The sequence below is a fragment of the Balaenoptera physalus genome (assembly GCF_965194825.1).
Source record: "Balaenoptera physalus genome assembly, chromosome: 3".
Lineage (NCBI taxonomy): Eukaryota > Metazoa > Chordata > Mammalia > Artiodactyla > Balaenopteridae > Balaenoptera > Balaenoptera physalus.
The window spans coordinates 15248964-15269763 of record NC_138890.1 but is presented as its reverse complement, the minus strand read 5'-3'; the positions used below and the strand labels follow the sequence as shown (position 1 = coordinate 15269763).

The window sequence follows — 20800 nt, the reverse complement described above, 5'->3', positions numbered from 1 at the left end:
TTAAAAACAACATATACTTATTTGCAAAATATTCAGAAAGTGTAGGGAAGTGAGAAATGAGAATCATAAATGAGATGGCCAGGAATCCCGCTCCCTCAAAGGGTGACCGACCACGGTAGTTGGTGCGCAGCCCCCCGAGGTTAGCATCGGTGCGCGCACGCACACACACACACACACGCGGCGCCCAGGCCGCGTGTCTTGGCTCCCCGCCCTAGCTGCGTTCTCCCGGGATCGCCCCAGAACAGTCACCCGCCCAGTGAACCAGAGGCCCGGGCTGTGCGGGCGCTTTCCTCCTCCAATTCCACTGGGTTATTTAGTAGTAAAAAGCAGTGATTCGGGATCCCTGCTTTCAAAGTTCACGAAAATCCACTCAGAGTGAACCCAAAAGTTTGTTTTTGTGCCACCAGCAGAGAAATTCCCTACACAGATGGCTGTTACAAAAGAGAGAGACGAATGGTGGTTAAGCTACTCCGAGGGGAAAAAAGTGCTATTTTTTCCATTGCCACTCGCCGAGATCTTGCTCAGCCCTCCGACCTGACCTCTCTACTCGCTGCCTCTCCTCCTCTCGGCCTCTTCCCGGGAGACCGCGAGACTAATGCACTCCACCCCCACCTGCTGTGGTCTTCCCCTCCTCCCGTGCGCACTCAGCGTTAGGTGGGCTCTCCTCTGCTTCCGGCGGCTGTACGTCCTCGCCTCCCAGTCACTACCGCCTCCGTGTTGTAAGCATTCGCTTCTCTTCTCTGTGGAATTATATAAAGAGAAGTGCAAACAAATGTCCACACTCGTGACACCTGGACCTAAAAAGTGTAACTTTGTCACATTCGCTTCCAGTCTTTTTTTAAAACAACTATTTAGTTTTCCTTTTAACAAACAAAAAACAGTAATACATGCTGACCTTCTGACTTATTTATTCTGTTAACGGAAGTCAAGTGTACAAAATGACCCTAAATCCTCAGTGAACATGGGAGCCCTGCCCAATGGGCAGAACCAGGCCCGCTGGAGGTCTCGGGCGCCCGCCCACCGTGGCCTTCGCGGGCATGACCCATCCGGGGGGCCTTGGCAGAAGCGAGACCTGACTAGGCCCCGCCGCGCCATCCGAGACCGCTGGAGCCCTCTCTCCAGCGGGTGAGGACCCTCAGAAAAGCCCTGAGCGAGTCGCCATCCCACGTGAGGTCTAGCTTGGATCAGCGTTCGATAACAGAACCCGGGCCTCCTTCTCACCAGAGGAGAGAAAACCGCTCGCGGGAACTTGGGTAGACGCCCAGGAGGGGTGAAGGAGGTGGGTGGGGTGCGTGGCAGAGGAGGGACCCACTTCCCTCCTTCACACAAGCCAGCTCCCATCCAAAGAGCCAGGCTTTCCATCAAGACGCGAAGGGACTCGCCCCACACGGGCACGCTGAGGCACTTGCGCGTCCCGGACTCCCGGGATTCTTCAACCCCTATGTGACTGCCCTACTGGAAGGCCACCTCATTAAAGAAGCCCCTGCGGGGACCAATGGCAAGCTACGCGGGGTCTTAAACATCGCTCCACTCTCGACTAAAATAGATTCCCAGGGGGCGGGGGCGGGAGGGCTTTCACAGGTGATCCCCCAAGCAACGCAGAAAGAATTAGAGACCAGGGCAAGCCCCTGGCCGAGTAGAGCGACAGGAGGGGAACGGAAAGACCCGCCGTGAACTCGCGGAGAGGGCGCACATAAGGAAGCGAGAGAGGGGTCGCGGGGGAGAAGGCGCGCGGGGCCAGCAGAACCTGTGATCTCAAAGCCAGGGACGCAGTGGGTCTGGATCTTCGCGAGAGTAGACGGGAGGGAGGGACCGAAGGGTGGCAAGCATCTAAGGGGCACTTGAGGGGCAAAAACACGTAATGGCGGAAATTCGTGTTGGGGTGTGCATTTTCAGCTCTTAGAAGAGAGGGATGGAAAAAAAAATCAAGGTAGGCCCCAGCGAGATTTGAACTCGCGACCCCTGGTTTACAAGACCAGTGCTCTAACCCCTGAGCTATGGAGCCCACTGCGAGTCGCTTTTCTGCGCACGAGTACTTGACACCGCTCTGGTCACCGCGCAGCCGCAGACACCAACATGCAGGAGTTAAGCGACGACAGGCGGGGCCCACGTCCGTCGGCCAGTGAGCGCCCCGTCCGGCTGCCGCCACCTCAGCTGCGGCGTCAGTGTCAGTGTGGCGGGCCGAGCTGCAAATCCTGGGAGAGGGCCCAGAGGAGAGAGGACGGCGTTGCGCCCGCTGGGGAGCGGAACCTGTGAGAGATCTGGTGAGGGCGGGGCGCGCTGCGGGAGGGGGCGGGGCCACCAGTGGGCTGAATACGAGGAGGGCCCGGGGTCTTCCGCCCGGCTTGGGGGTCTGGGGCGAAGAGTTGTTGAGGATAGAGGTCCTATGACAGTAGGGGTCCGAGGTCGGGGCTCTAAGAGGAGGGCTAGAGGAAGGGTGTCAGTATGCCTGTCCTGAGAGGAATCCAGGTCTGGGCTGGGTGGGTGATCAGGAGGGAAAGATTGGTAGAGAAAGGTGGGAAAATCAAAAGGTCGGTGTGTGAAGGACTGGAATGGGACAGGAGGTCCCTAGCCCCTACCGCAACTTAAGGCAAATTAGGAAAAGGAAATCCTTAGGGGCCCGTCTTGAATTTTGGGGGAGCTGATTCCATCGAGGCCCCCAAAAGGGCCCACGGGGCAAAGGGAAGAGATTGAGAGCCCAGGTGAGGGACAGGAGCCCTAGCCCGGAAATGGTCAGAAACTGCGGCTGTAGTTGGTGGAACTTGGTCTGATGGCCCAACCCGCCCTTTGGTCCCTGAAAGGCCAGATGACTTAGGTCACTGGGTGCCCTCTTGTCTGGATGCTGAGGAGTGGTGTGAGGGTCTGGTTTCAAGGATGTGGGTTTTCATGTCTCAGCAGCTCACAAGGATCTAGGACCAATGAATGGATGGAGTCAGAAGGAACCCAAGTTAGGCCAGTCATTACTCTCAGAGGCCCAGACATCGCAGAGATCTTATGATGGTCAAAGGATGGGAGAGGAAAATGCACACAACACAGGCATACTCTTACACCAGCCTTGTGACATCCTAAGTCACTGCACCACCCTGGTGACCAACAGAGAACATCTGTCGTACTGTCCACGTGTAATTGTTATGTAACTGTTGTTACATCTCTTCGAATATGTATATATCTACATAGTTATTCTGCAAACTCTGATAGACACACAATCACATTCACAAATACAAAAGCTGAAAATATAAACACAGCCACCCCTGCAGTGCCCAGACCTGAACCTACAGTCACCCTACCTTCTGTGACCTGTAATGTGCTGCAATACTTCAGCACAGTTGTTAGATGATATAAAGGGTAATTGTGCTACTCAATCCAAAAGCCATACAAGCCCGGATAACATTAAGGCTTGATGATAGCATTAGGCAATTTAATTAATAAGTGAATGTTAGGAATGGATTTTCCTTGTGGAAATCAGTGGTATTCAAATACATGGATTAGCTACAGTGTTCTAGAGCTACTCTCCATGTATGAACACAACATAGGGTTCACCCTCTGGGATGCTGCTGTAGGCTGGACTCTTCAATGGTCCTGTCCCCAGCCCATAGGACACTGGATTCTGACTGCCTAGTGCTGTATCTCTAGATTGCCTCTAGAAAAGTGTGATGCCTGCCCCGACAAGAACATCTCTCTTACCGTCCCTTGTATGCAAAGTGTGCTTGAAGTATCTCAGGGACAGAGCATGGAAACTCCAAGATGCTTGCAGATCAGACTGTTTGATGGTCACTGCCCCTGCATGCCAACACGTCTATCTAAACAATGTGTGCAGGACAGAATTAGGTCTGAGACTGGATTTCATCTAGCTGGGTAGCTAGGTCGTGGGGGAAGGAAACCTTTGGCTTTCACCTAAATATGGGGTGGCTAATATTTTACAACTACAAATCAAAAATAGGGTGTGACCATACTGACCTATGTCTGTTTGCACCTAAACCCTATATGCATGCCCATAAACGCCCTCTCCAAAATCCACATGGCCCTGCCCCCCGTTCCTGAGATCTGAGATGTAAACACACATGCAGATGTTCCTCACACAGATAAACACACATGCTCAGTCTGGCAGAAACCTTTGCTCATAATTGTGCTCTTGCATTCAGACTGGGGGCGTTAAGAATGAGCCAAGGCACCCTAGGAATGAGCTCACAGTCTGTATTTCCATCTCCCCATCCCCCTTTCCTGGAGCATACTAAGCAGGGAACAGCCCACCTCCACTCTCCCAGAAGCCCAGCCATGCAGAAGCTGGGGAACAATTAGCCAAGAGAATAACACCCTCCAGGGTACAGGCTGAGCAGGCCTTGGCACCAGGGTCTTCTGCTGTTGGCATACATTTGGGAAGCTCCAGGAAGTGTCTGTCAGGGGCATGCCTGTGCTCTGTGCATTTCCATGCTGGTGTTAGTTTCTTCAGTAAAATTATAAGTGCCGCCTTGAGTTTCAAAATTCCAGAATCTTTGGTCTCCTTACCCAAGGGAGACTGTACTTTGGCACTTGAAAAGGGTTTAGGCAAACTTGAGAACACGGAGCAGTCACTGTGGCCAAGGATGTATTGTACATACACTCTGTCATCAGGCTAAGCCACATGGGACGGCAGCAATGCCTATATGCTGTTACCCTGGGCTTTTCCCTCATGTACAGATCAAGGGTCTCCTACCACTTCCGGCCCAAACTCTCCACTGAGCTGGAAGTACAGTGATCCTCCCTGAGTATACAACTTCGTCAGGCCAGCTAGATTCAGGTCTCTGAAGGCAGAGCTGGCAGCTGACAGGAAGGCAAAGCAGAAGGGATCATGAACCTGATTGGCCTGGCAGGAACCTGCCCGCTTGCAACTGAGGATGGCACGGGACCAGAGCTTGGTTTTGTTCCACAGAACCAGAAGCCCTGCTGAGTTGGGGTAGTGATAGGAAGCACCTCTGGTGGAGCTGGGCTCCTGTCCTCATCCACCTCCACCTCCTCACAGCTCAGGCCAAATCCACACGCGGACAACAGGCAGGAGACATGCCAGGAGGGTCCAAAGCATCTCTTCCCCTGCTCAACTGACCTCAGAGTCCTTTTCCCCAACAGCCCATTCTCATGTCTTTGATGTTGTAGTCTGCGGAAGCCCCTCTAAGGCAGCCTGGGGCAAGAGTCTGGAGGGCATACCCAGAGTGACCAGGAGGCTCCATCCGAGGGCAACATGCCTTCCCGTGGGCAGCCAGGACTAGGAGGAGTTCCCCCGTGACTGACTGACCCCCTCAGGGAGGCCGGGCAATGCCCCTCAAGGCCAGATTCGCAAGTAGGTGCCAGTGGAGCAGACAGAGAAAAGGGGGAACACGCGCTCTTGGAAGTTGACACGGAAGGTGTAGATGTGGTGCATGTCCTCCGCAGCATAGAAGGACACGGCCCCCACCTCCAGGTCCAGCGCGACCCGCACGCGGGACAGGTGCCCACAGCTGAGGGGCGTCCTTTCAGGGCTGGTCACCGCCCAGTACTGCCCGCTGTTGAGCTGCAGCGCCCAGACGCCCTCCTCGGGGGTGAAGGGCGTGAGGCCCTTGCGGCGCACGCTCTCGCGTGCCACGCCGAAGGCCCAGCCGTCCTTGGAGCCCACTTCCACCTCCCAGTGGTGCCTCCCGGAGGAGAAACCGCAGGATGCCAGAACTCGCGTGTTGGTGTCGAAGCGGCGCGGGTGGCTGGGCAGGTCCTGGGCCCGCTGTCCAAGGCGCACGCTCTTAAGATCCAGAGAGAGGATGAGGCGGGGGTTGGCCGTGTCGGGGTCCAAGGTCAGCTCCACTGCGGGGTTTGGGGAGGGGGGAAGACAGGGAGGAGACGTCCCATGCAGCGTCCTTGCACGGCTCCCCTCCCCCCACTCCCACCGCCCCCTCATTAAGTAGGTGTTGAAATCACAGAAAGGCAATTTATGGACCTGATTTGGATCTCAATTCAAACAGATTGACAAATCCAATTTAAAAGACTCAGGGGCAGCCTTCTCCACTGGCGCAGTGGTTAAGACTCTGCCTGCCAATGCAGGCTCTACAGGTTCGAGCCCTGGTCCCGGAAGATCCCACATGCAGTGGAGCAAATAAGCCCCTGCGCCACAACGACTGAGCCTGCGCTCTAGAGCCCGCGAGCCACAACTACTGAAGCCCCCACAATGAGAAGCCCGTGCACCCCGTCGAAGGGTAGACCCCCCCCCGCCTCGCACAACTAGAGGAAAGCCCCTGTGCAGCAATGAAGACCCAACGCAGCCCAAAAGAGAAAAAAAAAGACAATTGGGGCTGTACAGCAGAGATTGGCAAAACATTGTAAATTAATGATACTTCAATTGAAAAAATAAAATTAAAAAAAAAGACAAGTGGGGGATTTTGGACACTAGGTACTGGAAAGAGTCATTAATTTTTTAGTTATGATGTTGGTTTTGTGTTTATGCTTTTTTAATGGTTTTGTGTTTATGTTTTTTTTAAAGTCTATCTCGTTAAAGACAACATACTGAGATATTTACGGAAATGAGAGTTATCTGTGGTTTGCTGCAAAATAATCCAGTAGGAAGACGTGGGTAGGGGTGTTTATGAAAAATACTAGCCACAAGTCAATAATTGATGAAGGTGTATGATGAGTACATAATACTCGTTATGCTCTTCTCTCTACTTTAGTGTATGTTTGAAATTTTCCATAATAAGAAGTTAAAATATGCACACTTGTTGTAAGTGCTACTATGTTCCAGGTCTGTTCTAGACCCTGAGAATCCCACGTGGAGTATCCCTGCCCTCCTGCAGCTTCCTTTCTATGGGGAGAAGGAGGAGAGACAATAAATGATAGAGGGATCAGGAGAGCAGGCTGTAATTTCAACTAGAGGGGCCAGGGAAGGCCTTACTGAAAAGGTGCATTTGAGCACAGACATCAAGGAGATGAGGAAGTCAGATATGCATGCAGCTGTCTGGGGGAAGGGTGTTCCAGGCCCTGGCATAGCCAGTGCAGTGCAAAGGCCCTGAAGTAGCTGTGTGCTTGGTGCCTTCCAGGAGCAGCAAGGACTGTGTGTGGCTGCACGGAGTGAACCAGGGGAAGAGTGTGCAGTGAGGCCAGATCCCGTAGGGCCTTGAAGACCACTGCAAGGACTCCAGCCCTTACTGAGTGAGAGGGGCAGGGCTGTCACAGGGTTCTGAGCAGAGGAGGACATAGTCTGACTCAGTTGGTATAGATTCTTCCCAACTAAGATCTGATTTAGCTCAGTCATCAGCATCAGGAATATGTGCCCTCCCCTCCCCACTTCCCTTCCCCTTGGGGTTAGATCCCACTCACCCCAGAGCCCTGCAGAAGTGATAACCACCTCCCTTCCTGTCCTCAGTCTCCTCCTGCTTCCCCTGACCCCTACACACAATCCCTGTCCCCAGGAGAGGTCTCCATCTCTCTGGGAGCAGGAACAGGGAAGAGAGGCTTGTCCAGGTGACCAACAAGCACTCCCTGATCTAAGTATCTCAAGATGCAGGGCACTCCTGCTCTGGAACAAATTATAGGCCTATGGGCCCCACTGTGGCCCGAAGGAATCAGAATTGTGAGGATGAGGAAGAAAGGGCAGTCGATGGCAAAGTTGCTGAGGTGGATGAGCGGAAGGAACCAACCATGCACAGAGCCCCGAGAGACAGTCACTGGATCTCTACATGGCCAAATGACGGGCACTCACTGTTAAAACAGCCATCATACCTTTTTCCTCTTTCTCCAGTTCTCCCCGAAGATCCTCTGAAGAGGAGAAACAAAGCAGGTTGTGTGTGAATGACATGGGAAATTTCTATTTGGCAACAATGGTGACACCACCTCTTGACATTTACAGCCCCACTGTAAATGTCAAATATCTGGGGGTTCACTCACTCCCCAGATACCCTAGAGTTAGTTGATGGGCAAGTGCTGGGCCAATCATGGGGGTGGGGAGGGGGCTGTATTCTAGCTCTACCTCTCCCACTTCCCCCTCTTTTGTCTGGAGCCATTCTGAGCTGAGCTCTCCCTCCTCATCCTTCTTTCTGCCCCCAGTGCCCCTCTACTCCATCTGTCCCCAGGGGAAGCTTCATGCCCTGGGGTAGGGGCGGGGGTTCTAAATAAATTAGCCACCACCGCCTCCCCGAACCAGTCTGGCCTTGACACACCCTAGTTCCTGTTTTATCATACAGCTTTTGGAAAGGCACATCTTCAGGACCCCAAACCACCAGAAACACACCACCACCACCAGGACTGCAGGGCCCAGCCCCACACACAAGCCCCTACCTCTGAACTTCTTGAGCAGCCCCTTTAAGACAAAGGTCTTGAGAGAAACATTCCAGACTTTATTCTTCATCTCAGAAGAGACTGTGGTTGGCTTGGGGGCAGGCACATTGCTGCACCTGCAGGACAAGGACCCTGAGGAAGGCCCACTAACACTGTCCCACTCCCACTGGGCTTGACAATTAGGATGGTGAGGTCCTCTGGGTGGGGAGAGATGAAAAGGAGAGCCTGACCCCGTGCCGAATACCCATGGCCAGGCAGCAGATGTTTGCCTCAGAAGGTACCCAGGTAAGGCAGTGGGGGGATCGGGAGGTGAGAAGTCAGGGGTGGGGAATGAAGAGAGGAAGCTAAGTGGAAAAGAAGAGCCAGCTTAGAGAGGCCCAAGGTATCGTTAGGTCCACTCACCTGCTTAGTGTGTTTTTGAATTCCTGGAAAGAACAATGAGAGAAAACCAAATCAGCATTCACCTTTGAGAAAATAAAACTGGCCCCTTGCCCTCCTTCCAGAGGAATAAGCAATAAGCAGGTGTATCACCCCCTACCTCCTGCATGGGCCCCAGGTGGCAACTGCTTCCCGATGCTCCCATTTATTACAGAATCATCACTGGAGCCAAGTGCTAGGACCCAGTGTTGCCTCTGCTTTCAACATCATCCAAGACAAGTGACAGCTCTTATGCAACAACCGGTCATCACTCAGATTAGTGCCTTTTAAATGACCTTTTTTTTTTTTGGCCTCATGGCTTTGTGGTATCTTAGTTACCTGACCATGGACTGAACCCAGGCCCCCGGCAGTGGAAGTACAGAGTCCAGGGAATTCCCTTAAATGACCATTCTTGATCCATTTGTGACTAGTGAAGTTTATTTAGTGGATTGTGACTATTTATTTTAGAAGGAAATAAGACAGAATAAAAAACATCAAAGTGCATCACATGTAATACAGGTAAGTGTCATTTTCTGAGACTTTTGTCACAATGTATATAATAGAATACATTGTAAGATATATTATTGTGGATCATGGTCAAGAAAGTTTTTATCACATCCCTTTAGACCTCTAACCCCAGGAAAATCAGCGCTCTTCTCTCTACTCCACTTTGGCTCCAGATGTGTGATTCTGCTAAACTCATAGGATCTGATTCTGTTCTCGCTGCCATTCTTGTTTCCTCATTTGAAAAGTGGGAGGGATAAATTCATGCCTCCTGCCTTAGGATAAATGACTCATACCAAGGCCAAGCCAGGCTCACCTGGAGAAAGTCAAGATCAGGCTTGCAAGTTGTCTCCTGGATCTGGCTGCTGAGCTTGGAGAGCTGGGCAATCTCACCCCCAAGCTGGGCCAGGTTCTCATTCTGTTTCTGTGTCACCTCCCGGGACAGCTCCTCCAGGCGGCCCAGGAGTCGGCCCTCCTGCTCCACCAGGAAGGCCCGCAGAGCCTGGAACTCCGCCCCAACCTTCTCTCGCTCGGCCGCCATCTGCTTCTGTCCCAGGAGAGGTGAAGTTGAAGAGGGCAAAGGGATGTGGGCATCTGAGACACAGCATTCGGATAGAAGCCTCTGAGCCATCCCACAGGGCAGGGGTCCATCCCCCTCACTGCTCAGGGGTCAGAGACACACGCACGCATGCCCACCGTGCACACGCTCTGGTTTAAATGTCCCAATTCCGAGCACGCAGCAGCCTCGACACGTGCTTTCCCTTTCCCTGTCACAGTGGCGCCCATGTGTCTCTTTAGACCTGGGCTCTCCCACCAACCTAGGGCAACTTCAAACCCACCCCAGAACCCCCCAGGGCTGCAGTTTCCTTATTTGAAAAGTGGGAGGGATAAAATAGTGCCTCCTGCAGTCACTGTTAAGGATTAAACTGAGGTCCCCAAACACATTTATTTTGTGTTAAAAACAAGACAACAGGCCCCAAATGGAGTCGCTTATGTTAAGCCCCACAACACCGAACCGAGACCTAATGACAGTTTCAGCTCTCCCACATATGTTACCTTAAACCAGCCTATAAGGAATGGCCTGATCAGTATTTGTTCAGTAATCTGCCTGATAAACCCCTGCCGTCCCCTACAGGGAAAGCAACTTTGCAATAGCCAGCCCACTTTTTTGTGTGTGTGACCAAATTTACGATCTTTATTCTGCTGAAATTAGAGCATCCAAACACATGATGGTTTCAAGTTATTGCAGAGTTGGAAAACATCTTTGATAGCACACAGTGAGATCTCAAACGTAATGCTGTATGTAACTCTTCTCACTTCGGTTTAGTTCAACGTTTTCAGCAATGATATAATATATGATTTATAAGGCAACTTTAAGGTGTGGCTTTGAAGCAAAACCTTTGTGGAGTGAGGGCTGCTGATGAAAACTCATTCTAAGACATAGGAACTTAAAGTAAATCAACGATGTCACTGGCTGTCAGACAAGCAGGCCAACAAAGTGCCCTAATTCACTGTTAGGCTGCAAGGGTGAGGGAAGTATCTACATGGAGAGATGATGGCAGGTCTCATATTTAAAGAAGCATATTCACAGCATTAAAAACATGTACTAATAGGATATCAAAACTGCAAGATTGGAAATAAATTTAAAATACTTCTACCTTCACAGCACTTCCTATGTTTAAATGCCCTCCCTAATCAGACACCCAAACTACTTTGGGATCATAAATCACGATGATGAATCAAACAGTCTATAAGTCCTTAGTAGTGCTGGCTTGGGCTCTGCAGGCAGAAAAGACAACTCTTATTCAGAAATGTGTCAGTTCCAGCCAAGATAAAATGCTGTCCCTTCCAGGGTGGAAGAGGTCCAGTGCAATCCACCTGCTACCAAGTAACTGGTTTCCTTCAAGGATGATGTTATATCAGGCCTCTGCAGTGGTTCTGTTGCTGCCAGGCTGAACATTGGGCAGCAGCAGTTGCTAGATCATTCTTGGTGAGTGGGAGCCCATGCTGTTGGGCCAATGAAAAGCCTTCTTAACCGTCAAAACAACTATTCTACTCATGAGCCTCTGTGGCCAACCCACTTTTTTGCCTAGTACAACTTCCTTGTTCCTGCTTCCTCTGCCTGTAAAGTCTCTTGCCTTGTACAGCTCTTCAGAACTTCCTTCTTTCCGCAAGATGGGATGTTGGCTGATTTATGAATCACTGAATAAAGTCAGTAAGATCTTTAAATTTTACTCATTTGAATTTTGTACTTTAACATTTGTCACCCCTCCAACTTTCACTCTTCACTCTACTTCATTTTAAAGAGCACCTTTTCTGTCTAGCAATTGCAAAGGCAACACATGTTCATCATACAAAACCTGGAAATGCAGAAAAGTAGAAAGAAGGAAGGGAAATCAATGCCAGTGATCAGAGGTAACGGCACACCCACAGCGACCTAAGTAAGAGTATGCTGTGTGCAAGCTTTCTATTCTATTCTTTGCATTACCACTATCCACGGGATTTTCACCCCTGTGTTTTCAGACACAGACTCTCGCTCCTGATCCTCTTGATTCTTTACATGAACACCTAGGAGGGACTCTGCATGATATAACCAGTGAGGCCTCTCGTGGCCAGTGAGAAGGATTCCATCCCTCCAGGACAAGCTCAAATGTCAAAGTTCCTCTTCCCTGAAAACTCTAGGGGAGGAGGAGGTGGCTGGAAGAGGAGACTATAAGTGGGTTCTGAAGTCAGGAGACCTGGGTTCAGTTCACTGCTCCCCAGTCTTCAGGATGTTGGGCGAGCAGCCAGCAGCAGCACAGGGAACTTTACGGGCGTTAACTCCCTCAATGCTGACAACCACCCAGTGACGCGGGTGCACTCTCATCCTGATTTAAAAATGAGAAGACCAACACAGAGAGGTGCGTTACCAGGAAGCAGGAAGTCAGGATTCTAATCCAGGGAGTCTGACCCCAGAGTCCAAGCTTCTTGCAATTATAGCATGTGGTCTCCCAAGGAAATAACACAAGTGGGACAATATTTACCAAAATACTCTAAATCGGGGTTTCCAACCTTGGCGCTATTGACATTTGGGGCAAGATAATTATTTGTGGTGGAGGGCTGTCCTATGCATTGCAGGATGTTTAAGCAGTTCCCTGGCCCCTACCGGTAGACACCAGTAGCACGCCTGCCCCAGTGTTGACAACCAAAAATATCTCCAGCCATTGCCAAATGTCCCCTGGGGCCCCAAATTGCCACCAGTTGAGAACCACTCCTCTAAATGGTAACAGCGTTTTCAAATAAAAATATTCATTCTCCTTGTTCTCATAGCAGCAACGGTTGTCTCATTAAGCAGGTATTTTGTAAGCATAAAGGATGTGTGGGCCAGAGCGGGGGTTGGCTGGGTGGGTGTAGGACAGAGTAGAAAGTGCTAAGCAATGTCATGGGGTGTGGGGTCAGAGACCATGAAGCTGCCCAAGTTGGAGAAGGCCCTCTGGGTCATGGATGTACAGCAATGGCCAAAGAGCCACATGCTTACTCTTTTTTCCAGCAGAGCAGGGTGGAGATCTGGAGGGGTGAGGGGTGAGCCCTTCCTTGTGGAGGGAAGTGAATGTTCAGAAGAGAATGCCTGAGATGCGCATGGGATGCAGGTGTACCAGATGCAGTTCAGGGTCAGGGAAGGACCCTGGGGCACCTGTACACAGGGTCCTCCCCTTCACCCCACACCTCCTTCCCTTAAGGGTGGGGGGCGGCCCTCAGGTTCCTCTCCCTCCATTTTCCAACTCCAGAACTTAAGAGCCCTGCCCTAACAGGCCCTAGTGGATCCTTTCATTCTCTTAACCCCTATTTTTTGAGCTAGGCACTGAATTTTTGAGATAGAAAATGACAGTGACCCACATTTGCCCACCTTAACCAAAATGAACCCCATTTCACTTTCCTGTTCCACTTCAAGGAAGACAAAATATCACCCCAAGCGCTGGGCAGGGGGGGTGCTAGCACAATCGGCTGCTGAAAACCCAAGTCCCGGAACCTCCCGCCCTCTGCTGGGTGGGGAGCAGCTCTGCCATCCCCCTCCCCCATCCCCCCAACCCCTCTCCCCTAGCCTCGATGTCAAAATCTAAAAAACTCTAAAAATGAAAAAAAGTTTTTTTCATAACTCCTTTGGTGGTAAAATATGCCACAGACTGACAGAAGACTCCCACTTAGTATGACTATTCATATGTTGCTCTATAGAAATATTAATGTGTTCAATTACAAGATGCTCCACAGACCCTAACTGGGGTGTTATGTAATATTAGGGGGACTATACATCCTGATTCACCTGGACAGTTCCACTTCAAGCCAGCTGTTCTAAAATAATTATTTCAGCCCTCCCTTTCACTCTCAAAAGCTCTGGTTATATAATAAATGACACGGTCACCCTATATCATATGCATCTCATTATATTTCTAAAATCCACCTCTGCTGTTCCACAGGCACACACTCCAAAGCCGCACACACCTAGCCAGAGTGGCGGGTGGCCCTCTGTTGTCACCCAGGGGAGCCAACCTGGGGGTTGCCATGCTCACCAGGAGGTCCTTGCTCTCCTTCTCTTCGGTGGAACGAAACTCCTCATAGTCCTCCAGATCCTTCTTCAAGACCTTCAGCCTGGACTCCAGGAGCTCCTGCGGAAGAGTGAGAAGGAGGACATTGTGGGGAGAGGATTCTGGCAACTCCCACGTGTGCCTTCCTGAAGCCACCCAGGAGAAAGGGAAGGCCCTGTTCATTGAGGAGGAGGAGGCAGGGTTGAAGCCACCTCTGGATGTAGGGATGGCTACAGCCTGCACAGGCGGCTCGTAAGGGTACAGGACAACTGCTGGGCGACTCCAAAGGCCTCAGGGTCTCCCGTCCTCAAGACCATCGGTGCACAATCCAGGCTGAAATCAAGCTCCCCAGCAGCCCAACCTGCCTAGTCCTCTCTTCTGCTCTCCTCACCACCATCAGAAAGCCCTCTGGGTGGGAGAGCCGGAGCAGGGTAAGAGCAAAGAAAGACTGGGTACTGTGCCACAGGCCTCCGCGCACACCCTAGCAAGTTGGCAGGAAAGGGAGGTGCCAGAATCCCAGATGGCTCTTGGCTCTCTACTCAGCCCTGGAGCCACCCACCCCCTTACCCCGACCTCTTGGGAAGGTCGTCCCACTCGGCCACAGGAGGTGAGAACATCGAACAGAGCTATGCCCAGGGAAAGGGCTGAGACTGGGGGTAGCGAATGTGTGGGTGTGACGGAGAAACCGCTCAAAGCCAGGTACCGACAGAAAGAAAATCTCCAAATCTGTGGGGCATCGTGCAGGCGGTCCAGTAGGGGCCCAAAGGGAAACGCGAGGGGGTTGGGAAGGTGGTATTGGTGGTGTCGGAGGTGACAGCGGGAGAGCTGCGCTCAGTCCCGAAGCCAATGCTGCGCAGCATGGGTTAAGGGAAGAGAAGCAGGGGCTCACCTGGGCCTTCCTGCCTGCGCGGGAACGCGGAACGGGGACTGGGGGTCCCGGGGACGCGCAGGGGTGGGGACGGCGCTCACCTTGGCCTCCTGCACCGCCTCGTCCAGGGGTAACACGGCGTGAGCGCGGTGCTCGCGGGCGCGGTCGCACACCACGCAAATGGCACGTCCATCGTCCTGGCAGTAGAGCTTGAGCGGTTCGCGGTGCTGGGCGCACCCGGCCGCCACCGCCTCCGGAGGCCCGCGTTCCCCCTGCGCGCCCGCTGGAAGGCTGAAGCGCCGCAGCAGCGTGGCCACCGCGGCCAGCTGCCGGTTGGGCCGCAGCTGGCCCGGGCGCGCGGGCTCGCGACACTGCGGGCAGGGCAGCGAGCAGGACAACTTGTGGGACGCGGCGGTGGCCCCGGGGCCCTGGCGCTCCCAGCAGCGCGCGATGCAGGCGCGGCAGAAGCTGTGGCCACACTCGACGGACACCGGCTCCCGGAAGAGCTCCAGGCAGATGGAGCAGGTCGCCTCGCCCTGCAGCTCTACCGCCAGCGCCAGCGCCTCGGCCCCGGCGCCCGGGCCAGTCCGCGGCCCCACCGCCGCCATGCGCACCCTCGGCTCACCCAAGCCGGGCAGCGCGGGAGAGGCTACCCTACCCTACGGTACGCCGCTCCCGGCGCAGCGGCCGGGGCGGGCCTCCGAGCGCCCACGGGAAGAAGAAGGGCGGGGCTGACGCCTGCTGGCAGAGACTTGAGCTGAGGGTGCGCCAGGATGGGAAACGTGAGGGGAGGGTGCGCTTTGATAGCTGACCGGGCAGCACGGGGCGAGGGGATCTCAGTGCAGGCCAGTGCTCCGCGCTCCCGTTCTGGGCCCCTCAATATCCCGCCTTGGCCCGCGGCCTCCTGGGTCCCGCGGCGCCCTCTCTCCGTCTCTCCCTTCTCTCAGCCCTGACGCGAGCCTGTCTGGGCCGCCCCAGCCTGACCCAGTCAGCCTTGGGAAACGGGCCGGGACAGGTGGAAGCACACGCCCATCTGGGCGCCACTCCCAGTTGCCGCCCGAGGCCGACCCAGCACAGCCCGAGGGCCTGGCGCCGGACCAGTGTCAGGTTCCCGGAGCTCAGGTTTGTCCGGCCCCGTGCTGAGCTAAATTTAGAGTCTGGAACCTGACTCTTGCCCCCGACCCCCAAGCGTGGCCTTGTATCCACTTTTGTAGCTACCTCTCCCACGATTGTGCCCCCCCGCCTCCCCGTTTATTCTTTATTTTTATTTTTTTAAAGCAAGATACAGTTACAGTCAATTCCCCCACTTTATTCGGTGTTATACCCCTCCAAAACCCAATCCTTTGTTTCTCTAGCTCGTTTCTACAGTCCTCATACCCCCCGCCCAGAACTGCCAGTGTTATTTGCTCACACCCTCTCTCACCTCACTCCCTCTGGAGGGCACTTGGGGCAGATTTTCTTCCCCAACCTCCTCAGAAACTGCTCTTGTCAAGGTCACCAGTGACCACAGCGATCCTAACCCAAAGGTGAAAGCAGGCCCCTTCTCAGGCCTTACCTCCCCTCTCCTCTGATGTTTCCTCCTTCCGGACACCCTTTCTCAGCGCCTTCCAGGATGCTGTACTCCCTGACTCTCCTCCCACCTCCATGGCCTCCTACCCACTTCTTGGCCACCGCGGTGGTTTCCTCCTCCTCTCCCAGCCCTTGCTCAACCCTTGGACTTCTGTCTGTACTCACTTCCTTGTGATCGCTTCCACTTTCTTGCTTAAAAGACCTTCTCCCTGCTCCACAGTACAAATCCCCAGCCCAACTCTTCCTAGGATGCCTGGCTCCCACATCCATCTCACTGGGCAGCATCTCCACATGCAGCATTCTAAGGGGGAGGCACACACTCACCGTTTCCACAATGCACTCTGCTCTGCCCCTCCACCTGCTCCTCCCACAGCCTTCCCCACCCCATCCCAGTTAACACCTCCACCCCTCCAGCTGCTCAGGCCCGAAGGGGTGAGTCCTCTGGGGCTCCCCCAGACAGGGGAAATGCGAAGGCCCCACTCACAGTCCTCAGCATCTCCTCACTCTCTCACCCCCTCCACCGCGTCATCTCCTATAATTTGATGATCACAACAGTTTTCTCCCCTTCTGTCCCACTCCTGCCCTATCTTCTCCACCCAGCTGTGAGAACAATCCTGTTAAAATGTTAAATCAGATAGGGGCTCTCCTTTGCTCAAATCCTCCTGTGGCTCCCATCTCTCTCAGGGTAAAAGTCTAAGGCTTCACAATCCTTTAAAGGCCCTACCCATTCTTCCTCTCCATCCCCTGCACACAACCTCTCCACCCTCATCTCCTATCACTCTCCCCTGCCACATGGACCTCCTTACTATTCCTGCAATAACATGTCAGAAAGATCCTACCTCAGGGCCTTTAAACTGGCTGTTACCTTTACTTGGACCTCTCTTTCCTCAGATACCTGCATGGCTCAGGTCCCATCTCCTTCAAGCCTTTTTTCAAAAGTCATCTTCTCAAAATCACACATTAACTACATTCTCTCCCTCAACGCTTGCTCTGTTTTCTCTCTAGCACTCTACCTCCTCTGGAATACGAGCTGATAGATGTAATGGACTATGTCAGTTTTGTTCACGGTTGAACCTCCAGTTTTCTAGAGCAGTTCTTGGTACATAGTAGAGCTCGGTAAACTTTTCTTGGATTGAACTGATTTAAATGTGGCTCAAAATTCAGATATACAGAGCAGTTAACAGTGAAAAATCTGCCCATCGCCTACGCCCCAGTCCCCTTACAATCCCAAGCAATCAACTTTGCAATTCTGAATTACTTTATACAAATATTACATATTTTGCTACACTCCCCCCTCTTTTTGTTTAACAAAAGTAACGTCCTGCACCCGTCTTAACTTTCCTTTTTTCGGCTCACAGTTCATTTTGGGCATCCTACCGGATGACTTTCCCTTCTTTTTCCCCCGCTGCCTCCAAGGGTTTATCCCGGTCCTGTGCTCCCCCCGGGCTCCGCTCGCGTAGAATCAGTAGAGGACCCTGGAACAGCTCCCGACGCTGGCCGCCGAGCTTTGCTGCATTTGGGTTGTCGCGACTGGCGATGCCACCCGTTCACCCTTGCCTTTCGCCAAAAAAGGACTAAGGGAACATGGAAAAGGCAAAGTGGAAGGGTGGGGATGTAGCTCAGTGGTAGAGCGCATGCTTTGCATGTATGAGGCCCCGGGTTCGATCCCCGGCATCTCCAGCGCAGGTGTGCGCGACTGTTTTGCTTCCTCTCCTTCCAAGTTTCGAAACGCAGGGTGTTTGCAGAACATTAGGAAAAACCCTAAAGAGTGGAGTGTGCGCAGGTTGGAGGAGTCGGCGGCCCTCACCCACTACAAGGCCAAGCCCGCGGCTCTGCCTTTAAACTTCGGACTGAAAAATCACAGGGTGAGCTCTTCGATGGCATCAGCGTGCGCAGTTTTTCCCTGTACTGAGCCGTACGTTTTCCAGGGATGGAAAAGGGCGAGGTCGCTGGCAGAAAAGGGCAAGCAGAAAACGGACGGAAGTAGGAGGGACGGTCAGTCAAGCACGATCGGTAGAGTCTGAGTTTCTTGGGCTGCTAAGAATCTTGTCTTTAGTGGCCAGATCTTGTCCCAACTAACTTCAAACGTGGAGCTAGATACAGCCCAAATCCTACCTTGAAGTAAGAATTATTAAAAAAAAAGCGGCACACAGGCCCGGCTAGCTCAGTCGGTAGAGCATGAGACTCTTAATCTCAGGGTCGTGGGTTCGAGCCCCACGTTGGGCGAAGTGTCTGTTTTGGTCACACGAAGCACTTCCTTGCCTGACCCGCTTTCGAAAGAAATAAAGAAATCCTGTGCGGGAAATTCCGTGTGTGTGATATTCACTAGGGCATTTTGTTGTCACTCTCCCGTTCATTGATAAATCTATCCTTTACCTACTATCAAAGTGGGTTTTAAAAACTTGTTTAAGACATACATAATAAAATTTACCACTTTCACCATTTAAAAAAATTGAAGTATAGTTGAAATACAATGTTGTGTTAGCTTCTGGTGTACAGCAAAGATAATATAGATAGATATAGATATAGATAGTTTTTCATATTCTTTTCCATTATGGTTTATTACAAGATATTGAATATAGTTCCCTGTGCTATACAGTAGGACCTTGTTATTCATTTTCACCATTATAAAGTTCACAGCTCTGTGGCTTTAAACACATTCACATTGTTGGGCAACCATCACCACCATCCATCTCCAGAACTTTTTCATATTCCCCAGCTGCAACTCTGTACCCAGTGAACATTAACTCCCTAACTATCTTTCTCCCAGCCCCTGGCAACCACCATTCTACTCTCTGTCTCTATGAATTTGACTACTCTAGGGACCTCATATAAGATGAATCATACAATATTTGTCCTTTTGTGATTGGCTTATTTCACTTAGCATAATGTCTTCAGGGTTCTTCCATGTTGTAGCATGTGTCCGAATTCCTTCCTTTTAAGGCTACATAATATTCCATTGTATGTATATACCACATTTTGTTTATCCATTTATCTCTCGATAGACACTTGGGTCCCTTCCATCTTTTGGCGATTGTGGATAATGCTGCTATGAACATGGGTGTACTACTAGTACACATGTTCGAGTTCCTGCTTTCACCTCTTTTGGGTATATATCTAGAAGTGGATTTGCTGATATATGGTATTTCTCTGTTTAATTTTTTGTGGAATTGCCATACCATTTTCCACAGAGGCTGCACCACAAAATGAGTTTTTAAAACATCTTTTGAGTAGGTAATAAACTGTACTGTTCAAAAATTGAACCATCTATAAAAATATTCAGTGAAAAGAATCTAACTTCCATCCTCCCTTCTTAGGTAACAAGTTTTGGATCTATGTACATATTCTTCCAGAGTTTTTTAATGCAAATATATTTTTGTTTTCCCCTATTTTACACAAAAATATAATTACAGCTCTGTTATATTTTGATGATCTTTCCATCTCAAGACGTAGAAATTTTCCTCAGTCTTTTTTTGCAGCTGCATAATATTCCACTGTAGATGAATCCTAGTTTAACAGATCACCTACTGATGGATATTCATAGTTTCCAATCTCTTGCTATTACAGTCAATGCTGCAGTTAATAAGCATGTAGTGTTGTCATTTTGTGCTTTTGAACTTATATCTGTAAGGCAAATTCCCAAGAAGTATGATTCCTGGGTCAAGGTATATATGAAGTTGTAATGTAAAATAGACAAATCACCAGGCTATGGGTCCTACAGGGTGATCTTACCTCCCACCAGTCATGAATGAGATTGACTGTTTCTTCACTGCCTTGGTGGCATCGGGATGCTTTAACAACAAACCTAACATGTGACTGTCCCTACCCCCTTAAAATTAACAGGGTCCCTCACTGTCTGTCCTATAGGATAATAACCATTGCAGGGCCAACGGGGAGAGGGACCTTCCTTTTGCCTCTCACAGGCACATACTTGGACAAAAGATTTTTGAAGATCACATTGTCACTCTAATTTATGGTTTCTAATCTAATTCTACAGGACAACATTATTTTTTTCTCTTTTCAGTCCTGTTTCTGTGGGAGGCCATCATGTTTTCTTCACTTGCAAAGCCATGACATCATTGGAAAGGCCTGCTCAGTTATTTTTTACTCGGCAAATTTTCTCCTTGGACAAGAAGACTCCAACCAGATATAAGACATTAAATTTGTATGTGATGTTATAAAGGCCTTGGTGTCATATGGGGGATATATAAATTATTAGATCATGCATGTAGTTTGTGAAGTGGTCTAAAACAATGATTATATATAAATTATGTGTAAATTATTAATCAACCACCCACACGAATATTCTTATTTAAAAACCTCATTTGAAACAGATGATTATTTCCAGGTTTAATATATTCATGGCTATATTCTAATTAGTCTAAAAATACTCCAGTATCATCTTTTTCTTTAACAGCCACTGGTTTCCCTTTACTAAACTTGAGAAAATCATTCTTCTATGGTCTGTGTAGCATCAGGAGAGAAGGTTCAATCATTATCAAATGCTCACCCGTTATTTCATTGCTGTTTATGTCATATCACATTGGTTTAAGGGTGCAAGTCCCCCCAGGAAAAAGGCAGGTCTCAGTCACATGCTGGTGTCATGGGG

General features: G+C 51.0%; 2 protein-coding genes and 1 long non-coding RNA gene across 9 annotated transcripts; 2 read left to right on the top strand and 1 right to left on the bottom strand.

Annotated features, from left to right (window-relative positions):
* The first annotated feature begins 40 nt into the window (after positions 1 to 40).
* LOC309658810 lies at positions 41 to 6370 on the top strand. The gene is made up of 2 exons (XR_014262409.1): positions 41 to 2264; positions 6046 to 6370. It is a non-coding gene; the product is annotated as an uncharacterized lncRNA (long non-coding RNA).
* On the bottom strand, positions 4181 to 15563 carry TRIM7 (tripartite motif containing 7). 4 transcript variants are annotated; one of them, XM_082457733.1, is made up of 7 exons: positions 14724 to 15563; positions 13740 to 13835; positions 9509 to 9739; positions 8674 to 8696; positions 8272 to 8387; positions 7717 to 7752; positions 4181 to 5808 (listed from the first exon to the last, which is right to left on the bottom strand). In XM_082457733.1, exons 1-7 carry the CDS (start codon positions 15228 to 15230, stop codon positions 5297 to 5299), a joined length of 1521 nt encoding a protein of 506 aa, XP_082313859.1. In that variant the 5' UTR covers positions 15231 to 15563; the 3' UTR covers positions 4181 to 5296. The 4 variants fall into 4 exon arrangements, 3 of the variants coding, with proteins under 3 accessions (XP_082313859.1, XP_082313860.1, XP_082313861.1); XM_082457734.1 differs by lacking the exon at positions 8272 to 8387 and having other exon boundaries at positions 5609 to 5808; XR_014262385.1 differs by lacking the exons at positions 4181 to 5808; positions 7717 to 7752; positions 8272 to 8387 and having other exon boundaries at positions 8668 to 8696; positions 9509 to 9786.
* Positions 13968 to 20477, top strand: LOC309658785 (uncharacterized protein). 4 transcript variants are annotated; one of them, XM_082457799.1, is made up of 5 exons: positions 13968 to 14453; positions 15570 to 15744; positions 17913 to 18056; positions 19197 to 19300; positions 20216 to 20477. In XM_082457799.1, exons 1-4 carry the CDS (start codon positions 14275 to 14277, stop codon positions 19233 to 19235), a joined length of 537 nt encoding a protein of 178 aa, XP_082313925.1. In that variant the 5' UTR covers positions 13968 to 14274; the 3' UTR covers positions 19236 to 19300; positions 20216 to 20477. The 4 variants fall into 4 exon arrangements, 1 of the variants encoding a protein (XP_082313925.1); XR_014262391.1 differs by lacking the exon at positions 19197 to 19300 and having other exon boundaries at positions 17926 to 18056; XR_014262392.1 differs by lacking the exons at positions 15570 to 15744; positions 19197 to 19300 and having other exon boundaries at positions 13970 to 14453; positions 17926 to 18056.
* The last annotated feature ends 323 nt before the right edge of the window (positions 20478 to 20800 follow it).